General features: G+C 42.1%; 2 protein-coding genes across 2 annotated transcripts; one reads left to right on the forward strand and one right to left on the reverse strand.

The window, feature by feature from the left end:
- Window positions 1–740: 740 nt before the first annotated feature.
- Window positions 741–3616, reverse strand: LOC132901236 (olfactory receptor 51I2-like). The gene is made up of 3 exons (XM_060943564.1): window positions 3483–3616; window positions 3178–3377; window positions 741–1714 (listed from the first exon to the last, which is right to left on the reverse strand). The coding sequence occupies exons 1-3, from the start codon at window positions 3614–3616 to the stop codon at window positions 741–743; spliced, it is 1308 nt and encodes a 435-aa protein (XP_060799547.1).
- Window positions 3617–21527: 17911 nt separating this feature from the next.
- On the forward strand, window positions 21528–22487 carry LOC132901237 (olfactory receptor 52A1-like). The gene has a single exon (XM_060943565.1). The coding sequence runs from the start codon at window positions 21528–21530 to the stop codon at window positions 22485–22487; it is 960 nt and encodes a 319-aa protein (XP_060799548.1).
- The last annotated feature ends 918 nt before the right edge of the window (window positions 22488–23405 follow it).

Below are 23405 nucleotides of genomic sequence, written 5' to 3' on the forward strand. Positions count from 1 at the left end.
ATATATGCCCTTTTAATAGCACATCAGCATACTTTTTTTTTTTTTACCAACTTTATTGGACTGTTACAAAATAAACATAAAAAAAAGAAATAAACATAATAAAGTAAGTCAGCCCAAAGGGGAGAACGCGAATGGGCAACCCATGCAAGGCGTTTCCCCGAAGGTATAAAAGAGAAAAATCATACAGTTAAAATTAGATCATCTAATTTTACATAATTTTACATTTTAGATCATCTAATTTTACATAATACATCTCCTGTAGTGTGTTACATTTATATAATGAAATATCTGAGACCACCGAAACCACTGGAAATGCTTCTCTGCTGTATTCTTTTCAGTTTTCAGGCAAAATGTTGAATTACTCATTACAAATGACATTATCAGCCACAACATCACTGAAAAGTAGGGTGATAATAGGATGAGTAAGATCTACATCCTGTAATTTCTAAATTTTTGGAACACTCCCATTGGCACACTTCAATGACCGCGTACAGTTGAACTTCATGGACTCCACAAGTTTGTGTAAGACCTGATGATCCCTGTTACATCAAATCCACTGGTATGGAAGGGTGAGACTCAAGGAAAACTGGACCAGTTATAAAAAGGAGTTAACACCACCAACATCACAAATTTCCTTATCATGATTTCAGACTAATTCACAATAGTTATTTTGCCTGTCTTAATTTATTTGCTAAATTGCAGAAAATAAAATACACACATGCTTGTAGTTTCATTAACTGTTATCTAGAAGCGATCTTTCTTTTGAAGAACTTAAATATAGTTTGTCGGATTTCCCTTGTTTTCAATCCATAAATAAGTGGGTTAAGAATTGGAGGAAAAATAATAATTGAAACACCAAAGGCTCTTCTTAAGTGTGGAGATACTGTTTCTAACCTGTGAGAAAGCAGTGCTAAGAATCCATTAACCTCAAAACTCAGAAAAACAACTAAATGTGTCCCACAGGTTTGCATTGCCTTCCTTATAGAATTTTTCTGTTGTGTAGAAAGACAGGTAATTAGGATTTTGATATATGTTAATGACACTATCAGTACGGAAGAGCCTTGGGAAAGAGCGATAGTAAACAAGCCGTAGTAGTTAACTACTCTTGTATCCTCACAGCTTAACCTCATTAATGATGGATTATTGCAGAATGTGTCCACTATATTTGTCCTGCAGATTTCTTTGCTTAATGTGAGCACAAATGAAGTCCCAATCATAGTACAATTTACAGACCAGACCAAGAAGATAAATTTTATCAAAACAGCTTGTGTCATTATATTATGATATCTCAAAGGCTGGCAAATGGCAATATATCTGTCATAAGACATAACAGTGAGAAATAAAAGAGATCCATTCCCATATAGGTGAATAAACAGGCCTTGTAAGGCACAGGCAAGGTAGGAGATTTCTCGAGTCTGAGACAATATGCTACAAACCAGCTGAGGGTAAAAAGCTGTAGATCCCAAAAGGTCACATATGGATAAATTAAATAGCAGTATGTACATAGGTTTATGGAGATCCTTTTTTACAACAATTGCCACAAGTAACATGGAGTGGAGGAACAAAATTAAACAGTATGTGATGATCCCAAAAATGAACACAGACAAAGCACTAGATGGTGGTAGGTCCAACTTTTCCATGGTCAGAATTGCCATGAAACGTGTTAAATTTGAATTAATAAGAGATGTCTCTGCCACCATTTTAACTCCAAGGCCTGGAAAAAATTCTCACAAAATACAGGTCTAACATTGAACATATTCTTACCTAGAACAAGCTTGTAAGAATAAGTTGTTGACAACTACATTGTAAAAGTGCCACAGGATCACAAAACCCATACACTGAACACATCTGAAGTGATGGTCTTCATTTTCACCACTCAGGCTTCCCCCAGAGAACAAAATATTTGGATCCCTACATGTTAACTTTATCCCCCAGATCAAATGTTTGTCAAATCCCTGTTGTTAACTCTAGGTTACGTGGGACTGTGGGTTGGAGAGGAATCATCTGAGATTTGCAACTAACAGTGGCCTATGAAAAAAAGCAAACCAAAACCAATAATACTATGAGGATATGTATTTAGAATTATGGAGATGACAGGCGACCCAGTTCTCTCAGAAGGAAGACTTGGGAGACATGTGACTTTTCACAAAGCTCTGCTTTTTTTTTTTTTTGCATAAACACTTTTCAGTGTTTTCTCTGTCATTGACACACACACAAGCAAAGTCAAAGTGAACTTTACTGTCAATCAGACCATGTAACAGAATTACACAGAGGATTGAAATTGCGTATCCCCAAACTCCAAATGTGCAGTATTAAAAAATTGACACACAACTAAACATAAAAGTGCACACAGACATCAACAGATAAGCAAATTAACACAACATATAGACAGACAGTGGGCATACAGTTCCCAGAATATTCACCATGATCCAGAAATGTAGTCAAGTTTGAGGTAATGTAGTCCAGAATTGTAGTTCCAGAAATGTAGTCAAGTTTGAGGTAATGTAGTCCAGAATTGTAGTTCCAGAAATGTAGTCAAGTTTGAGGTAATGTAGTCCAGAATTGTAGTTCCAGAAATGTAGTCAAGTTTGAGGTAATGTAGTCCAGAATTGTAGTTCTAGAAATGTAGTCCAGAAATGTAGTCAAGTTTGAGGTATGTTACTGGGGTGCAATAGTACAAGGGTAAAATAATACAAGGTGCAGTATGGTAAAGTGCAAAGTGCAGAATAGGAGCATGGAGATAAATAAGTATTGTAAACTTGTATGTTCTTGTGCAAAAAAGAATATTGGCATATGTGCATATAAAGAGCATTGTATAGACATTGAGTATACTGTTTTGACAGTTTCCTGGTCTTTTGTGTGTGGGGGGTTATGTTCTTGGAGTTTTCATGAGTGAGTTGAGCAGTCTGATAGCCTGTGGGAAAAAGCTGTTGCTGAGTCTGGTAGTCCTGCAACGAATGCTGCTGTAGCGCTTGCCAGATGGTAGGAGGGTAAACAGTTTGTGTGCAGGGTGGGTGGAGTCTTTGATGATGTTGATGGCTCTTTTGCGACAGCGGGATAAGTATAGGTCCTGGATGGATGGTTGGGCTGATCTGGTGATCTTCTCTGCTGTCCTCACCACCCTCTGTAGGTCCTTCTGGTCAGCAACAGGGCAGCTGCCGTATCAGACTGAGAGACTGCTGGTGAGGATGCTCTCAATGGCACCCCTGTAGAAGGTGGTGAGTGCAGAAGGGGGGAGGTCGGCTCTCCTCATCCTGCATAGGAAGTGGAGGCGTTGCTGTGCTTTCTTGACAAGGGAGGTGGTGTTAGTTGTCCATGTCAGGTCATCTGTGATGTGCACCCCCAGGAACTTGGTGCTTTTCACTGATTCCACAGCACTGCCATTGATAGTGAGGGGTGTGTGTGACATGTGATTTTTCCTGAAGTCCACAGTTATTTCCTTTGTTTTATTGACATTGAGGTGTAGATTGTTGATGTCACACCAGTTGATGAGTTGGTGTACCTCCTCTCTGTAGGCTGAGTCATCATCGTTGCTGATGAGGCCCACCACTGTTGTGTCATCTGCAAACTTGTTGATGTGGTTAGAGTTGGGTCTGGCACAACAGTCATGGGTCATCAGTGTGAACAGCAGAGGACTCAGCACACATCCCTGGGGACCTCAGTGTTCATGATGGTGGTCTCTGAGGAGTTTTTGCCAACTCTTACTGTCTGTGGTCTGTTGGTGAAAAAGTCCAGTAGCCAGTTGCATAGCGGGGTGCTGATGCCTATAGCACTGGATGTTGTGGGATGACTGTGTTGAAGGCGGAGCTGAAGTCGATGAACAGCATCCACATGTAACTGTTTTTGTTTTCCAGATGAGCCAGGCTGATGTGAAGTGCTGTTGCTATGGCATCATCAGTGGAGTGTTTGGGACGGTATGCAAACTGGAATGGATCAAATGTGGTGGGTAGGCTGGATGTTATATGGGCCTTGACCAGCCTTTCAAAGCACTTCATTATGATGGGAGTGAGTACTATGGGCCGGTAGTCGTTCAATGTTGTGGCTGGGGATTTCGTGGGTAGCGGTATGATGGTGGTGGCTTTGAAGCATGCTGGTAAGATGGCTTGGCTCAGAGAGGTGTTGAAGATATCTGTGAGAACATCTGTAAGTGATTCAGCACAGTCTCTAAGCACATGCCCAGGTATATTGTCAGGACCAGCAGCTTTCCTGGGGTTCACCTTTTGAAGGGTTCTCTGCACGTCAGCAGGGTCCAGGTGAAGTGTTACATTGTCTGAGCAGTGAGGGTTTTTTGTTGGTGTGGTGGTGTCATTTTCTTCAAACCAGCTGAAGAAGGTGTTAAGTGAGTTTAGGAAGTTTGTGCTGTCCTCACATGGTGGGGGATTGGCCTGTAATCGGTTCCTGACTGGATGCCGTGCCATAGGCGCCTGGGGTCTTTTGTGTCAGTGAAGTGTGATTGGATTTTCTGTCCATAGGCACGCTTGGCTGCTCTCACGCCCCGGTTCAAGTTGGCCCTAGCAGTTCTAAGAGCTTTTATCGATTACCTTCATTATGTTTTATATTAGATATGGTTAGTTTTTTCTTTTTTATCAGACATCTATCAGTTCATCCCAAAGACAGAATACATCCGGAAAACAAATGCAACACCATATATGAGATTCCATGCCAATCATGCAATAAAACCTACATCGGGGAGACAGGGAGAAGCTTCACCACAAGAAAAAATGAACATAAGAAAGAGTGTGAAAAGGAGACAGCTACAAGACAAACCCAAACAATAAAAGAAAAGGCACAACAGGAAAATTACAAGTCAGCCATAACAGACCACTGCAAAAGAGAAAATCACATTATGGACTGGGGGAATGCCAGAGTCATCCGCACAGAAGATAACAAACATCAGCGCTGGATCAGGGAGGCCATGGAGATCCGAAAGCGAAGCCCTAGGACCATCAACCGGGATGATGGAGCATACATGCTCTCCCATACCTGGAGTGCCATCTTGCAGGGGACGAACAGACAGCAGAAGACGTGACCAACCTGTCAAACCAGACAGGAAGGTCATGCCTTCGGAAACATCAGCTGATAACATCTGGTGACACTCTGAGGAAGACGACAGTTACGTACATTGAAACATGTCAGGTAAACAAACCTAAAACTAGATGTCTGATAAAAAAGAAAAAACTAACCAGTTCTAAGAGCTACTTTGTTCCCGGACTTGAAAGCAGTATTCCATGCTCTCAGGAGCTCACGTACCTCCCTGGTGAACCAGGGTTTTTCGTTGGCTCTTGTGGTGATGTGTTTGATGATGGTCACATCTTCCATGCATTTGGATATGTATCCCGTCACAGACTCAGTGTATTCCATTATGTTGACATGCTGGTTGGTAGTGGCAGCCTCCCTAAAAACATTCCAGTCTGTGCAGTCAAAACAGTCTTGAAGAGCTGAGGTAGCCCCCTCTGGCCATGTTCTGATCTGTTTCACAGATGGCTTGTTCCTGGTTAGCAGTGGTCTGTAAGCTGGAATTAGCATAACAGAGAGATGGTCTGAGTTTCCCAGGTGGGGGTGGGGAACAGCTCTGAATGCCTGTTTAATGTTTGTGTAGACCTGGTCAAGAGTGTTCTCTCCCCTAGTTGCAAAGTCCACATATTTGTGATAATGTGGGTGTACTGTCTTCAAATTGGCCTGATTGAAATCTCCAGCGATTATATAGACAGAGTCTGGGTTAGAGTCCTGCATTGAGCTCACAGGCTGATACAATGTAGACAGTGCATCCTTTGTATTCGCACTGGGAGGAATGTACACAGCTGTAATGTTGATGGCTGAGAATTCTCTTGGCAAGCAGACTGGACGACATGTAACTGTTAGAAATTCTATGTCCTCAGAACAGTGACTTGAGATAACTTTGACGTTCGTACACCAGTTGTTATTAATGAAAATGCACACACCACCTCCCCGAGATTTACCACTGAAAGCGTGGCTCCTGTCCACCCAGAATGTTATTAGTCCATCCACCTGAATGGAATTGTCTGGAATGGTGTGATTAAGCCACGTCTCAGTGAGGATGATGGCGCTGCAGTCTCTCACCTTTCTTTGTGTAATTAAATCCAGTCTGAGGTAGTCCATTTTGTTTTCCAGTGAATGAACATTGGATAGCAGGATTGAAGGAAGTGCGGGTCTGTACAGTTTAGCTTTTAGCCTGGCGCTGATACCCGCTTGACTGCCCCGCTTGCTGGGTCTAGCACACCGCTGGCGATGCATACTAGGTCTCTCCCACCGCTTGCATCACCTCCAGTGTCGGCTGGTGGCAGGAGGAGAGTCCGCTGCTTTGCAGACCCCTGGGTCTTACCGGTGTAGAATGCCTAGCTCGCTGAGTGCTTTGGGTTCCAAAGCCATCATAGCTCCAGAAAGATTGTTTGAAAAGTCGGAGTTTCATAGTCGGAGTCGTAAGCTTCTGTTGTAGACTATTCTCATACAAGACTGTGACGGTACAGACAACACATTTAACATAAAATGCACATCGCTATCGGGACCTGGAGTAGCCGCTGCCATACAGGGCACCACCGTCTTGAATCCAAGTCATCAGTCCATCCATCCATTATCTGTAGCCGCTTATCCTGTGCAGGATCGCAGGCAAGCTGGAGCCTATCCCAGCTGACTATGGGTGAGAGGCAGGGTACACCCTGGACAAGTCACCAGGTTGGACAAGTCACCACATGACTTGTCCAACCTGGTGACTTGTCACAAGCAAAAACACATGGAGATCAGCCCATTTCTCACTCTCCAGCTGGTTGCTTTGTGAATCCAATGGCTGTTGTATGAGGTGTTGATGGTGGGTAGAGACCCAAATGGTACGCTGCCTGGAGAAATAAAATCATGCACACGAATATGTAGTTGGCCCACCTTTAGATTTGATTACGGCATGCATTCACCATTGCATTGTGTTGATAACCTCTGGTGTCCCTGTAGAATGTCATGAGGATAGGTGAGGGAATGTTTGCATTTTTCAAAAGCCAGAGAAAATGTAGGTGCTGCTGGGCTCTCTTGGCCAGAAAACTGACGCTTGTTGTCCAGGTAAGCCCCTCTACAGTGTGACCATCAAGAAACCTGGTGCTCATCACTTTCTTTTTTGTGGAGCCATTTAAACACAAAGGGGAGTGATCAGCACAGGACTTCAAAAATCATCTCTTTAGTTTTGTCAGCATTCAGAAACAAATTGTTCTTGCACCAGACCATGAACCATTCCACCACACCACTGTTTGTCTTATTGCTGTCACTGCTGAGGCCTATTATTGTGGTGTCTTCAGGAAACTTAGGCTACATCCACACGACAATGGCAACGAGATTTTTTTTTAGCGGGTAAAAAAAATATCGGGTCCACATGGGCAATGGATCAGTAAAATATCAGGTACATATGGCAATGCAACGCTTGCTGAAAACGATGCAATACACATGCCACACCTCTACGTGCACTGTAAGGCGGTCCCATCGGAGACACCAGAACAATAGAAGAAGTAGGATGCATGCGCATAAACCCCTTCTTCTACCCGGCGTGAAGCACTCACAGGAACAAACACACAACAACAAGAAGAAGATGGCTGTGACTACGCGAGGAAATCGTGCCTTCTGTGTGTACAAATTAGTTTTATTAGTGTGCAAAGTTTTATATAACTTAATTTTCTTATTGTGTGTGAACATTTTGAAAAGCATTTTTATATAATTTATATAACTTTTTATATTGTGTGTGAACATTTTGAAAAGCAGTCTTATCCAATAAAAAAAAAGAAATTCAAGAAATGGTTCAGTTACTTGTTTATTTAAAAGAAAAGCTGTATACAAAAGTGAATGTAATGCAGTGGTTCATACAAAACAGTATGTTGAAGGGTCTTCTGACCCTTTTCCCCTCTGCCTCCATTATAGTCAGGCAACTGTTGCTTTGTGTGGAAGGCTGTACTTTCTGTTCATCAAAGCAGGTGTAAATTGTCTGTCTGGCAGGTCAGTCAGGTTAATGTGTAAACAATTTCAAAAGATTCTTATCCAATATAAAGCAGGCAAGAAATGGTTTGAGTCACTTGTCTATGTACAACACCCACACAGTTTACTAAATCCACACTAAAGAATACTATATACAAAAGTGATTGGTACATTAAAAAAGCAGTGAACAGAAATGACAGATGATGCGCGAATGATGCGCGCGAGAGTGCTGCTTGTTCTAGTCATGTGGTTGTGACATCATCGTAAACAAATCCGTTCTACTCATCCAGACGACTTCACAACGGCGCTGTTGCCAGATTTTTCCACTCTGGAACCCGTTCTCAAAAAATATCATTTTGGGGCACCCAAAACGCCGGTGCCATGTGGACGCCAGGCCGAAACGATAAAAAAATTTATCAGATTCACCTGAATCCGTTGCCGTGTGGACAGGGCCTTAATCATATGATTTGAACTGGATCTGACAAAACTGGCTCTAGCCACAGGAATCTATTCTGGTCAAGGGGTGCAGAAAAAAAAGGGGGGGGGGGTTGCATCTTAACTGGACCTGGCAGGAATGTCATTATGTGTGGGCATATGGACACTAATGGAGTGTAAAACTACAGCTCTGCCGCTCCGAATACAGATATTATTGTAAATTGTTATCATTAATGGCTTATTTTGGGTAAATAAAATTTTGGGTGCAGTAGCACCATCGGGGGGGGGGGGGTGGGGGCTGCAGGACCCTCAGTTCCCCTACATTCTGTGGTTATGTCTGACAGAGGGTCAGCAGCATGAACAACTTTGGGATGAGCACAGAGCCATGGGGGCACCAGTTCTCAAAGTGATGGATTTGAAGGTTCTGCTGCCAACTTGAACTGATGGTAGTCTCCCAGTGAAAAAGTCCAGGATCCAGTTATAGATTGAGGTGCCAAAAATGAGCAGGGATGATTCTAAGGGATTGATTGTGTGAACCAAAGTTTATGAACAGCATTCTAACATAAGCAGTCTTCTTGTTGAAGTGAACTAAGGCAAGGTGAAAAGCATCTGAGATTGCTTCTTCTGTGGAACAGTTGGGGCAGTATGCAAATGGTAGTGTGGTGGGGAGTCTAGTCCTGATGTGCCTCATGATCAGTTATTCAAAGCACTTCATGATGATTGGAGTGAGTGCTACAAGGTGGTCATCATGAAGGCATGAGACTGTAGAAATGTTCAGCACCAGGATGATGATTGTAGACTCAAAGCACTGTGGGATGACTGTGTGGCTCAGGGTGATATCCATCAGGACACCCTTCTGATCCATGCAGTCTCTGAGCACTTGATCACATACCTTATTGGGTCCCCTGGTCATTTCCTTGTTGGTACAGTGTTGAGTGCTTCAAACTATGAGTTGAGTGCATTTAGGAAGGAGGCATCAGTAGTGGTGGTATGTGGTGTAATATTTTGCCACATATGCAATGCACCTCTGATGGTGTTGAAGTGGCTGGTGAATATCGTTGAATGCTTCACCAGCCTGATACTAAATGCAGCATCAGAATTTTGTAGACTTTGGCTGCAAACCATGGCTTCTACTTGGTGCATGTCATGATGATGGTTTTTGTGATTTTGACACCTTTGGTAGCTGCCTTTCTGAAGATACTCCAGTCTGTGCCCTTAAAGTAACCCAACAATTAAGAGGTTGCTCCCTCTGGACAAACTCAGCTCTGTTTTGTATCCAATAGTTGAATTCTACTGACATGCCATCATTTTCAGTGTTATGCATCATGTGATATGCAAGTGATCATGGCTCGTAAAAGCAAAACATGAAGCAGGTTTATTGACATCTATGTCGAATGTGACTTCTGGTCCATTTTATCCAATAGAATTGACAGAAAAAAGATGTTCCTGGAGCTAAACTGCCTCACCATAATGTTTCACAAAATTTGGTGTATAATTTAAAATGATGGTTTGAATGTATAGCTTTACCAACATATGGAAACAACACGGAATCGATACATTGGCGAGTGTCTGCTCTGGCTTCTATACTATCATGACCATCACGTGTATTGGGGTTCATTGTGATCCACATATTTGATTTGGCATAGGTTTTACAATGGATGCCCTTCCTAACACAAACCTTCCTCAATCTATCTGGGTTTGGGACCAGCTCTAAGCATGCACTGGCTTGTGCAACCCCAGTGGCTGGGTATTTTCCCTAATCTGCATGTCTTTGGATGGTGGGGGAAACCAGAGCACCCAGAGGAAACCCATGCAGACAGAGGGAGAAAATACAAACTCCACACAGAAAGACCCCAGCCATGAGGTTTGAACCTGGAACCTTCTTGCTGTAAGGTGACAGTGCTAATCACTGCACCACCATGCCGCCCACAGGGTGACACATCTACGCACTGGAAATATGAATACCCTGATCAACCTGGCTTTTTGAGGGGAAAAAAAAAACTGTCACAGAAAACTGTGATTACAAACAGAGTGAAAGTGAGAGAGAGAGAGAGAGAGAGACTAATGCCGCTTTTCCACTACAAACGCGGCTGAGCCGTGCCGTGCTGAGTCGAGCTGAGTCGAGCTGAGCGGGGCTGTTGGAGTTGCATTTCGACTACAACCGTGCTGAACCGTGCTGGCTGGAAGTGGGTGGACACATTGGGTGGAGTTAGCGAAAGTGGGTGGACGTCACGTGATGTCGTTAAGCAGCGCAAACAGTGACATCAGTGACAGTGGCGGAACAAGTCAGAGCCGGGCCGGGGGCGGGGCAAATGACCGGGCCCTTTATTAAAGCTTATCATAACATCATTTTAGGCTACAAAATGTCCGCAACTGCGGTGTTTACCAATTTCAACACTACCGGGTGCAACTATGTTATTTAGTACATCAAGTCCTTCAAACGAACATGTAACTCAGAAACAAAAAACATTAGGATACTGTACATGGCTCATAATAAAACATCAATAGCCTATACTGCGCACATTATTTGAAGGGCATACGAATGAGCGCTCAGAGGTTGCAACGGTGACAGGAAGAGTCAGAAATAAAAGGAGGGCGGTGCAAACCTCACTGAATGCACTGTGTTTACCAATTTCAACACTACGGGGTGCAACCATGTTATTTTGTACATTAAGTCCTTCAAACGAACATGTAACTCAGAAACAAAAAAACATTAGGCGACATACTGTACATGGCTCATAATAAAACATCAATAGCCTACTGCGCGCATTATTTGAAGGGCATACGACGAGCCTTGCGCTCTGCGAACTCGTGCACGATGCTCTGTATGTCACTGATTCAGTGATCTTTTAAGCGGTAGTCTCACGACCCAGATAGTAAACAATAAAATGGAGGACATGGTGTCGTTAGTGTTGCTGGTCTTGGTGCTGTGGCTTGTTGTCACCTACAACGCCAACAGATACTGGCAAGAGCGTATAGATGAGGCGAGGCGCATAAGGCTTCAGAAATTCTCGTAATTCGTAATTCTCCTTCTTCCGGGTTTGCGGTGTTTACAGATCCCAGCGCGCTCGCGGGGCGTGTGTGGGCATGTGAGGACACGCCTCCTCAACAATCAGTGCACAGGGGAGTGTCTGCTCACGCCCCCAGCCTCACTCGGCACGGTTTGGCTCGCTTCAGCCCCACTCCAAAACGGTGCGAGTTTTAGGGGCTAAGCAGGGCTGAAACGAGCTGAGTCGTGCTGGTTTTTGGTAGTCGAAACGCGAGCCGTGTCGGGCTGAAGTGAGCTGAAGCGAGCTGAAGTGAGCTGAAAAAGGGTAGTGGAAAAGGGCCAAAACAGGGAAGAAGGGAGTGGACAGACTCTTGTGTGATCAGAAATACGTTGAGGAGAAAGTGAAGAGCTGTAGGAAGCGATTTGAGGAAGAAACTGTGGACCTGAGACGCTATAGAAGGAGGCGTTTAAATTCACACTGGTATTGGAAATATAAAAAATATCACACCCCTGTCCCACTGTCCCAGCTGTCCCTTTTACACAGATGTCAATTCTGGCTCTGTTACTACCAAAAGTTCCAGCTCAGAGGCTGAACAACACAGACCCTCTGTTCCACATTCAGAAGTTTTATACAGAACACGAGGCAGAATAAAGGCGTAAGATATCTGCCTTGGACAGGCTATGTAAAAGGGACTATAGCCTTTGTTTTAATGATACAGGAAATGGATACCTACCTTTGCACCAAAATAAAAATGCTCATGTTGTAAGAATGTAAGAATGAGTGCAACAATAGCACACTGTACATACACATACAGGTGTTCCTATTAAAATGACAGGTGAGTGTATACAATTTGGTTCACCATTCGAAATAAATGGACTAGACTAAAGAAATCGCTTTCAGACATGTTTATGCTTATTACTGAGGGAAAGCGCATTCCTATTTTAAAATATGCTCCAGGTTGTCCCCCTTTCCTCATCTTCTTCGGCCAGTGGTCCCGTGTGTGATGTAGATGTGATGCACTTCTGAGTTATTATGGGAAGTTGTCGAAAAGAGTATTGAGACCACTGAGCTCTAGCGCCAGGCCTTTTCTGGGAAATAAGAGTTTGGGTCATGGCGACAGCGTGTGTATGTCAGCTTCAGCTCGGAGGTTTCAGTTTCGAAAACTGTAAGAGGTACGGTAGGAGTAGAATACTATAAAGTACAGATATTTGGTATATTTTACTTCTGTGATTTTTAAATTGTTCATTTTTGGATTACGCTTCATTTTTGTGGCTACTGCCTCATAGAGTAAATATATATCCTCCTGGGAACCAAGAAAAAAAAAAGTGTCTCTCAATTTCTCTTTTGTTGTGATTTCCTTACTAGGAATTTCCCAGCAACCCTCCTAGTCACATGATATATCATTGGAAAGCCCAGGATGTACTCTTTACAAGACACCAGACTTCAAGTGAATAGCTTGAAAGAGTAAAAGGGTGTGCACGTAAAACAAATGTCAACTACAGAGGGCACAAGTCTATGGGTTGGTTCTCAGGAGGATATATGCTATATTTACTGTATGGACATGGTATCAGAAAACAATTTTATTTATAAGCAGTAGCCACATGTACCCACAGGGTACCTATTTTACTTATTTACTGTAATTATGATAATTTATAAATCAATTTATTATTACTTTAAATTGAATCAACTTCATTTACTCTTTACTGAAAATCAACATACTTGGCTTTGAATTAAAATATAATCATTATAAACCACATTACTACTTATGTGATTTACATCAAGGTGTGTGTGTGTGTGTGTGTGTGGTTACATAAGAATCAAAATACAATCATCATAAACCAAATTATTGTTTATATGATGACATCAAACTATGTGTGCATGGTTACATTTGTGTGCAGTTACACTGGGATCAAGACACTTCGTCCAATGACAATTTTGTCCAATGACCATTTTGTCCAATGCCATTTCGTCCAAGAGTTGAGACAGTTTATCCAAAGTCTTTTTCATATGCACTATCAATTATTTTATATGTGTGACAAGATCGAGATAAAAACAAACCATAATTAATTTAAGGGAGTGCATTAAGCACCATCAAAAACACACAGGTAAGCGATCCAAAACAGCAGGCAATCTCATAAATGTGAAACCATCAAAAGGTCGGGCGAGGTACAAACAGGCTAAATCAGGCAAAAAAAAAAAACAACAGAAACTAAGAACAAGAAACAGGATCGGAAACCCAGGGAATCTACACAGGAGAATAAGGCTCGGTAATGTGTGCTGACATGGTGTAATACTTCGCACTGAATGTGAGCTTTCTCAGTCTTTATATAGGCACATGGGGGTGGCCCGGTGGTGTAGTGGTAAGCGCTGTCGCCTCACAGCAAGAAGGTCCGGGTTTGAGCCCCATGGCCGGCGAGGGACTTTCTGTGAGTTTGCATGTTCTCCCCGTGTCCATGTGGGTTTCCTCCAGGTGCTCCGGTTTCCCCCACAGTCCAAAGACATGCAGGTAAGGTTAACTGGTGACTCTAAATTGACCGTAGGTGTGAATGTGAGTGTGAATGGTTGTCTGTGTCTATGTGTCAGCCCTGTGATGACCTGGCGACTTGTCCAGGGTGTACCATGCCTTTCACCCGTAGTCAGCTGGGATAGGCTCCAGCTTGCCTGCAACCCTGTAGAACAGGATAAAGCAGCTAGAGATAATGAGATGAGATGAGATTGATAATGTGCAGGAGAGCATCATTAACAGCACGTGCGCGAGAGTCCACTCGGCACACACGCAGTCTGGAGTGCATCTGAGCAGACTCTTGCACGTGCGCTGTTAATGAGGCTTATCTGCGCATGATCACGAGGCATCAGCATGCCTATATAAAGACAGAAAATGCACATTATCTCATATCTGGATATCATGTCTCATATCTCACACTTGCCAAAGATATCTGGCAAGTGGGAATACAGATTTTCTATGTAATTTGGTCTAATAAAAATGATCTCTCCCCACAAGTGGCCCCAGCCGAACATGCCTGAAGTTGACACTTGCTGATTCCCATCATTTCTGGTTTTGTTTTTATTTTGAAAAATGTGTTTTGCTTTGGTCAAATTCCATTGAGAATTCCACCTTTTTTCCAACAAACAAATACCTGAAATATAAAATAATTGATAGTGCATATGAAAAAGTCTTTGAACGAAATGTCTTTACTATTGGACAAAATGGCATTGGACGAAATAGTCGTTGAATGAAATGACCTATATCCGTTACATTATGGGTATAAAATCCAGTAATTAGGCACAAGTGTAACTTGTGACATGTTTTCTGCTGGTTCAATCTGAATCCTTGCTTTTCATAGTCGACAGTTGAGCATACCCTTGCTGCCTCATACCCCCACTGCCTGACTCAGGCCAGGGAGCTGTCTGGCCTGCAGCTGACTCTCCACCCCCCTGGTGGGAGAGGTAATCTGCCACCATTATCTGCACCCCCAGTCTGTGGACCACCTCAAACTTGAAGAGCTCAAGGGCTTGATGTCAATGAATGATCCATGCAACGGAGGGTGTAGCCACTTTTTTCCATTTCTGGCATTCCCCTGAACTAAATTACAAATCATGTTTTTAAACATTTGATTAAATCATTCAACCAGCCCAGACCATGTCTGCAGATGGTAATCACTGGTACGAATTGATTTTTCCCAATAATTCATACAGTTTGCATTGCGTGCATGACATGAAAGTAGTGCCTTGATCAGTCAGGATTTCTTTTGGAATCCTGACTCGGGGAAATAATGTGGAAGAGTGCCTCTGCAACAATACATGCCGAGATACTGTGAAGAGGCACTGCTTCTGGGTATCACGCTAAATAATCCACTATGACTAACAAAAAGTGATACCCACATGCAGATCAATCTCATCTCATCTCATCTCATTATCTCTAGCCGCTTTATCCTTCTACAGGGTCGCAGGCAAGCTGGAGCCTATCCCAGCTGACTACGGGTGAAAGGCGGGGTACACCCTGGACAAGTCGCCAGGTCATCACAGGGCTGACACATAGACACAGACAACCATTCACACTCACATGCAGATCAATCTAATGGCCTGAAAAAATCCATGCCGATTCTTTTGAAAGGGATCTCTATGAATGGTAATGGGTGCAATGGTGCTTTTGTCATGGCTGCTGGGTTTACCAGCTGGCATTGTGAGATAATTTTGTCTTTAGCTTGTGGTTTTCAGCTTCAGAGTGTGTTGGGATTCCTGTTGACTTTCTGTCCCTGGAGACACCAAAGGTGTGAGCATGGTGAAATTGTATTATCATGCATTAATTTATGATTGATATATTTGGGAAGTATTTTAACATCAAGCTCCTTAAGCTGAGCCTACGTACATTGAGTTTAAATGTTTAGAGGCCTTCATGTATATGTGATCATCTTGCATTCTTTACTGCTGATTATCATTGTAAAGGCATTTTGCCTGACAAATACAGACTCATCATTAAGTAGTAAAACTCTTAGAAGGCCATATGGTAAATGATAGATAGATAGTGTGGTATATTGAGCTTATGGGCTTACCATAGTTTCATGTGTGTTCATGTGATATGCGCATGCTTAGACAGATGAGCCAGAGAGCGCGAGCCATTACCAGCATGGCATATTGTACCCGTTATGCAAGTTATCAGGAAAGGTGTTAAATGCGTGCAACCGTCTCATCATAAATACACCACATAATTGGCGAAGAGGTAAAACGAAGTAGCCTAACTGTAGTGAGCAGTGAAGATGGCAAACTTCCCTAAACTGGATGAGTTCAATCCCGGAAATGAACAGTGGACAGCCTATGTCGAGCGAATGGAACTTTTTTCAAAGCGCACGATGTCGATGACGGAAAACAGGTAGCTACTCTGCTAAGCTCTGTTGGTGCTTCTACATACGGACTGCTACAAAATTTAGTTCAGCCTCTGAAACCTAAAGACAAGACTTTTGATGAGATCGTGGAAATTCTCTCAGATTACTATGAACCTAAGCCACTGGTCATAGCTGAGCGGTTCAGGTTCTGCCGATGTGTTCAGAAAGATGGTGCAATGGTAGCTCAATTTGCTGCTGAACTGAAACAGCTAGCTGCGAGATGTGATTTCAGGGATAGACTGGACGAGGCTCTACGAGACGGCTTTGTCAGTGGAATTCTTGATGAAGCATGCCAACGCAAGTTGCTTTCCACGGATGGGCTAATGTTTGCCAGAGCCCAGGAGATCGCTCTCAACATGGAAGCGGCCCACCGAGACAGACGACAGCTAAGGCAAAGCGAGCCACCATCTACATCTTCTGTTCACAAGGTAACTGAAAAACAAAAGCCTTCTCAGTCAGCACAGACAGCGTGCTATAGATGCAAAGGGAAGAATCATAGCGCAAGTGACTGCTACTTTAAAAGCGCTAAATGCCATAAATGTGGCAAAGTTGGCCATATCCGGAAAGCATGCAGAGGGGGGCAGCCTGCCGCGAGGGAGAAGAACGGGAAGCAAAATAAAAATCAGCAAAGAGTGGCAAGTTATGTGCACGCAGAAGAAGAGGAGGAAGTGTTCTGTGTAAATGAAACAGACAAATAGGTATTCAAAGCGAACTTTGCCATAAACCAGAGAAATGTTCGAATGGAAATTGACACTGGAGCCACAGTTAGCATAATATCTGAGGCAATGTACAAAGAGTCGTTCGCGGATGTGCCACTAGGGGGCAGCAACGTCACACTGAAGACCTACACTGGCCAGGCCATTCCAGTCAGAGGGCAGTTTGTGGCAAAAGTTGCTTATGGAGATCAGACTGCTGACTTACCATTAATCGTAGTGAAAGGCAATGGACCTGCACTCTGTGGTAGGAACAGGCTTGAAAGTATTAAGTTGGACTGGAAAACAATTAAAATGGTCAGTGAAAATGCAAAACAGCCCTCAGTGCCCAAGTCAATGCCTGAGGTGCTAGAAAAATACAGTCAAGTCTTCAAAGAGGAGTTGGGAACATTAAAGGAAATTAAAGCAACAATTTCTGTCAAACCCGACGCCACGCCCAAGTTCCACAAAAGCTGGCCCTTGCCGTTTGCAATGAAAGCAAGAGTCGAAGAGGAACTACAGCGACTGGAAAAAGAAAACATCATCAGTCCAGTGAAGCACAGTGGGTGGGCCGCTCTTGTCGTCCCTGTGGTCAAGCGAGATGGCACGATTCGTTTGTGCGGTGACTACAAGGTGACATTGAACCAGGCAACCAACACATACCGCGCATTGAGGAAGTGCTGGCGACTCTGAGTGGTGGAAAGTTGTTTTCAAAAATAGACCTAGCCTCAGCTTACCAACAAGTGCTCCTTGATGAAGAATCAAAAAAATACACAACAATCAACACTCACAAGGGCTTGTTTGTGTATAATCGTCTTTGCTTTGGCATTAACTCTGCCGTCAGCATTTTCCAGAGAGTGATGGAGAGTCTGATGAAGGACCTGAATGTGGTTGTTTACCTCGATGACCTGCTCATAATGGGAAGAGATGAGGCAGAACATCTGAAGAACCTCGACAGAGTCCTGCAACACTTGCAAGAGAGCGGACTCAGAGTGAAAAAGTCAAAGTGCGAGGTCGGAAAGACCCAAATCGAATACCTGGGCCATGTCCTGGATGAAAAGGGGGGGTACCCATCTGTAGACAAGGTGAGAGCAATACACGATGCACCCACACCCACAAAAAAGTCAAAGACCTAAGGGCTTTCCTAGGCCTAGTGAACTACTATGGCCATTTTGTGCCACAGCAAAGCACTGTGTTAGCGCCACTTTACAGACTGTTGAAAGAACAAGTCACATGGAAATGGAAGAAAGCCGAGCAAGACGCGTTCAACAAATGATCAGAGCCTGCCGTTGACCCTTGCCTGTGACGCTTCAGCTTATGGCATTGGAGCTGTAATCCAACACACAACACCAGATGGGGAAGAGCATCCAATAGCTTATGCTTCACGTACACTCTCTCCAGCAGAGAAGAAGTATTCGCAAATTGAGAAAGAGGCCTTAAGCCTTGTGCATGGTGTTAAGAAGTTTCACCAATACCTCTGGGGACGTAAATTCAACCTGGTCACAGACCATAGGCCATTATTGACTTTGTTCGGAGAACGCAAAGGGCTCCCCACAATGGCAGCAGCCCGGATCCAGAGGTGGGCCATCATACTGTCGGCATACAACTACCACATTGTTTACCATCAGTCAGAGAAGCATGGCAATGCTGATGGGTTGTCTCGTGTGCCGCTGTCAGAGACCAAGGATGTGGGAACAGAGACAATCTCCGCCTACGTCAACGCACTGATATGTGAACACCTAGAGGGCATGCCGCTGACTGCAAAGCAGATTGCCAAGGTAACGAGAACTGACACAGAGCTGCCAAGGCTGCACAGATTCATCATGGAAGGGTGGCCAAAGGAAATTCCTGAAGAACTGAAAGCATACCACAAAAAGCGTGATGAACTCTCTGTGGAGCAGGGGTGTGTGCTGTGGGGCATGAGAATGATTGCACCAACTAAGCTCCGAGCCGCCGTGCTTAAAGAAATCCACAATGGGCACCCTGGCATTGTGAAAATGAAGGCAATCACACGGCAATATGTCTGGTGGCCACATATTGATATGGACATTTGAGAAAGTGTGCAAAGGATGTGAAACATGCCAGCTAGAGCAAAGCATGCCATGCCACGTGCCACTACATCCCTGGGAATTTCCAGGAGATGTTTGGAAGAGGCTTCACATTGACTTTGCAAGGCCTTTCATGGGCCACATGTTCATGATTGTAGTTGATGCATTCTCAAAATGGCTGGAGGTTTACAAAATGACACAATAACCTCCACTGCAACCATCACCAGACTAAAGAGACTGTTCACATCATATGGAGTCCCTGAACAGATTGTCACAGACAATGCAACAACCTTTATGTCTGATGAGTTCCAGCAGTTCGCGAGGAGAAATGGAATCCTCCACACGACCGGTGCCTCGAGGCACCCAGCCACAAACGGCCTAGCCGAGGGGTACGTCTCAACGTTCAAGGCTGGCATGAAAAAGCTGGCGAGAGAAGATTTGAGCATTGAAGACAAAGTCTCTCACTTCCTGCTACGGTATCGCACCACTCCCAACAGCACAACAGGTGAGACGCCTGCTGATGTGTTTTGAAAAGACATGTCAGAACCAGACTGGACTTTTTGAAACCAAACATCCAAGAAACAGTGAGGAGAAAGCAGTATCTGCAGAAGGAAGGACATGACAGAAAAGCGTTGGACAGACAGTTCGACGTCAAGGAGCAAGTCTACCTGCGAAACACTGCTGGCGAAACCCCAAGGTGGATCCCAGGAGTCATCACCCAGCAGTCAGGGCCTGTGTCATTCAAGGTCCGCGGTCAAGTGACGGATCAAGAATTCCGACGCCATGGAGACCAGCTGAGACCTCGCCGTTCTGCGGGGCTTCCAGATCAGCAACCTGAGGAAGTAGCTGAGGAGACCGGGCTGATGGAGAGCAGTTTCAGAGCATCCCCAGCACCTGAACTGTCAGAGCCAGCTGAGCCGCCTGATCCTGTAGCGGTGACCCTGAGGCGCTCCCAGCGTACCCCAAAAGTGCCTCAACATTACCAGGACTGAGTGAGGTGATAAGAGACTGAGTGCTGATGTTTAGTAAAAGTTATAGTTAAAGCATTCAGTTTATTCAGTTAAGCATTCAGTTAACTTTATTATGCAGTATGGGTAATGTTGACATTTCTAAATCTTAATGCGCAAAGTAAGGATATATTTTATGTTACAGTGTTTGGTTAGAGTAATACATTAAGCTAACCTTAAAGTAAATGGGGAGATATATTTTATATGATTGGGATGTCTTTTCTAAGTTACCTTTAAAGTAAAGGGGGAAGTGATGTGGTATATTGAGCTTATGGGCTTACCATAGTTTCGTGTGTGTTCATGTGATATGCGCATGCTTAGACAGATGAGCCAGAGAGCGTGAGCCATTACCAGCATGGCATATTGTACCCGTTATGCAAGTTATCAGTAAAGGTGTTAAATGCATGCAACCGTCTCGTCATTAATACAGCGCAGATAGATAGATAGATAGATAGATAGATAGATAGATAGATAGATAGATAGATAGATAGATTTATTAAATACAAGATCTACTCAGCTGATGCTGGTTTCCTTTGGAGATGTGTATACACTTATGCTAATAATCTATATCTGCATTATTAAATTCATAAATTATGTAATATAACATATAAAATAAGTAATATACAATATAGTGAGAAACATATTGTTATGATTAATAATGAATAAAAAAATTATCTAAATACCAGAAAATTGTTTCCAGTAGTTAATTCTACATTTTTTTATAGTCTCAGAGTTTTTAACATAGGCAGATAATTATATAACATGGCAGCTGAAAAAGCGAAAGTCCCATCTCCTGATTTGGAGTTTATTTCCATGATATGAATATTGTTCTTTCCTCTGGTGTTATAATTATGGAAATCAAAATTTCTAATAAAAACTCTATGTTTATTTCCTTTGAAAAATGAAAATAAAGGATTTATTGCAATTAAAATTTTAAAGAAAAACCTGCATAATTTTAGCAAAAGAAAAAACATTATGCATAACGTAAAGTATGCTGTAATATATTATTACATTTATCAGCTTATATTATTATAATTATTTCAAACAAATACAAATGCAAAACACACAAAGTCTCATGCCCATTCTTTGAAATGTACTTCTAGATACCGGGATGATTATCCTCTTCATTTAACTTTTTTTTTCATAACCCACTGTTAGGTACAAAGCTCATAGGATTTATCTCAAATTCACAATCCAATTTAACCTAGAGTCAACAATTGGGATTTGAAAAGTATTTCACCTGTGGTATAAAGTAAACAGTCAGTGATCCAAACATTTTAGGTCTCTAGGTGGATGCCTGAGTGATGATAATGGATACCATTGCCTCCATTGTGTTCAGTTTGTTCATTTTGTGATGCTGTGGCACTTTCCCTGAATTTGTTTTCAACAGTCTTAACAGTCGTTTTCTAAGGAAGATGGTATAGATGTCACAAAACGAAGCAAAAAATTGTCCAGCTTCACCGATATTTTGTTGTATTACTGTTTTCCAGACCTTGTCGTGACAATGGAAGGAGACACATCTCTTAATAATTCAAATTTAATACGCTTTATGACAATTCTGACCATGGAATCACTGGACATACCACCATCCAGTGCTTTTTCTATATTCATTTTTAGCACCGTTACCTACTTTTTAATTTTGTTCTTCCACTCTGTGTTACTTGTGACTATTATTGCAAAAAGAGAGCTGCATAAACCTATGTACATACTGCTGTTTAATTTGTCCATATGTGACCTTATGGGAGCTACAGGTTTTTACCCTCAGCTGGTTGGTAGTATACTGTCTGAGACGAGAAAAATCTCCTACCCTGCCTGTGCCTTACAAGGCATAGTTATTCACCTCTATGGGTGTGGATCTCTTTTATTTCTCACCGTTATGTCTTATGACAGATATATTGCTATTTGCAAACCTTTAAGGTACCACAATCTTATGACACAAGGGACAGTGATAAAAATAATTTTCATGGTCTGGTCTGTTAATTGTGCGATTATTGGGATTTTATTCATACTCACGCTAAGTAAAGAAATTTGCAAGACACATATAGTGGACATGTACTGCAATAATCCTTCTTTATTGAAGCTAAGCTGTGAGGATACAAGAGCAATTAACTACTATGGTTTGTTTACTATAGCTCTTGTTCAAGGCTCCTCCATACTGATTGTATCATTAACATATCTCAAAATCCTAATTACCTGTCTTTCTACAAAACAGAAAAATTCTATAAGTAAGGCAATGCAAACCTGTGGGACACATTTAGTTGTTTTTCTGAGTTTTGAGATTAACACATTCTTACTACTGATTTCTCACAGGTTAGAAGCAGTATCTCCACACTTAAGAAGAGCTTTTGGTGTTTCAATTGTAATATTTCCTCCATTTCTCAATCCTCTAATTTATGGGTTGAAAACAAGGGAAATTCAGCAAACAATTTTTAAGTTTTTCCAAAGAAAGATTTCTTCTGTCTAATAGGAAACGAAACTAAAAGCATGTGTATTCTTCTTTGAATATTTTTATTTTCATAAAATAATAACTATGCTAAAAGTATCTGAAATTATGCACTAATTTAATGATGTAATATCTATTTGGTTTATTAAATTCAATCTACTCCTGTTGCTGAGTAAATTTATGTAACCCTTATATCATGAGTAAATTTGATACTGTTCCTTATTCAATCATTGAAATAATGCTCTGTGCTGTTATGAATATCAATATTATCACAGTATACTATAGTCATTTAAACATTATTTCTCACAGGCCAGGAAATTATATTGTTTCAGTTATTTGATGATGGATATATCATTTGCCTATCCTATTTCTTCAACATTTGTAAATGTCACTTATGTACATTTGTAACTGTTACTAGCTGGTTCATAAGATTTTAGAGGCAATTCTAAAGGTGCTTTCTGCCCAAGAAGTTTCATAAAAATTATTATATATTTAGGGCAGGAAATTATGTACAGGCTATCCCATAATTTTTCAATGTTGTTTTATCAAACACCCAAAATCTTTCTTTTATAATTTAATAATTTCTTCCAGAATGATTTTCATAAGTCATCCTTCACCAAATTTACCAAATTCAAATTGTTGTTGTGTTACATGAAGATTAAGTGACCATAAAATATGACACAATTAAAGTAATTTAACATTTTATATACTGATGAAAGATACTGTTTAACATTATTGCTTTTTGTTAAAACTGAACTGTACATGTGATTTAGTCATTTGGAAGAAGCTTTGATCCAGAGAAACTTGGCTTTTTTGTCAAAATGTTTTTCTACTGAAAATCACAGTTGATGTGTTTTGAATCTATAGTCCCCTCTGAATGTACTGGAACAAAAGGTGAATATGAGATGATAGATCAGAATTTCAGTTTTAATTTCCTAA

Source organism: Neoarius graeffei, chromosome 17, assembly GCF_027579695.1.
Source record: "Neoarius graeffei isolate fNeoGra1 chromosome 17, fNeoGra1.pri, whole genome shotgun sequence".
Classification (NCBI taxonomy): Eukaryota; Metazoa; Chordata; class Actinopteri; order Siluriformes; family Ariidae; genus Neoarius; species Neoarius graeffei.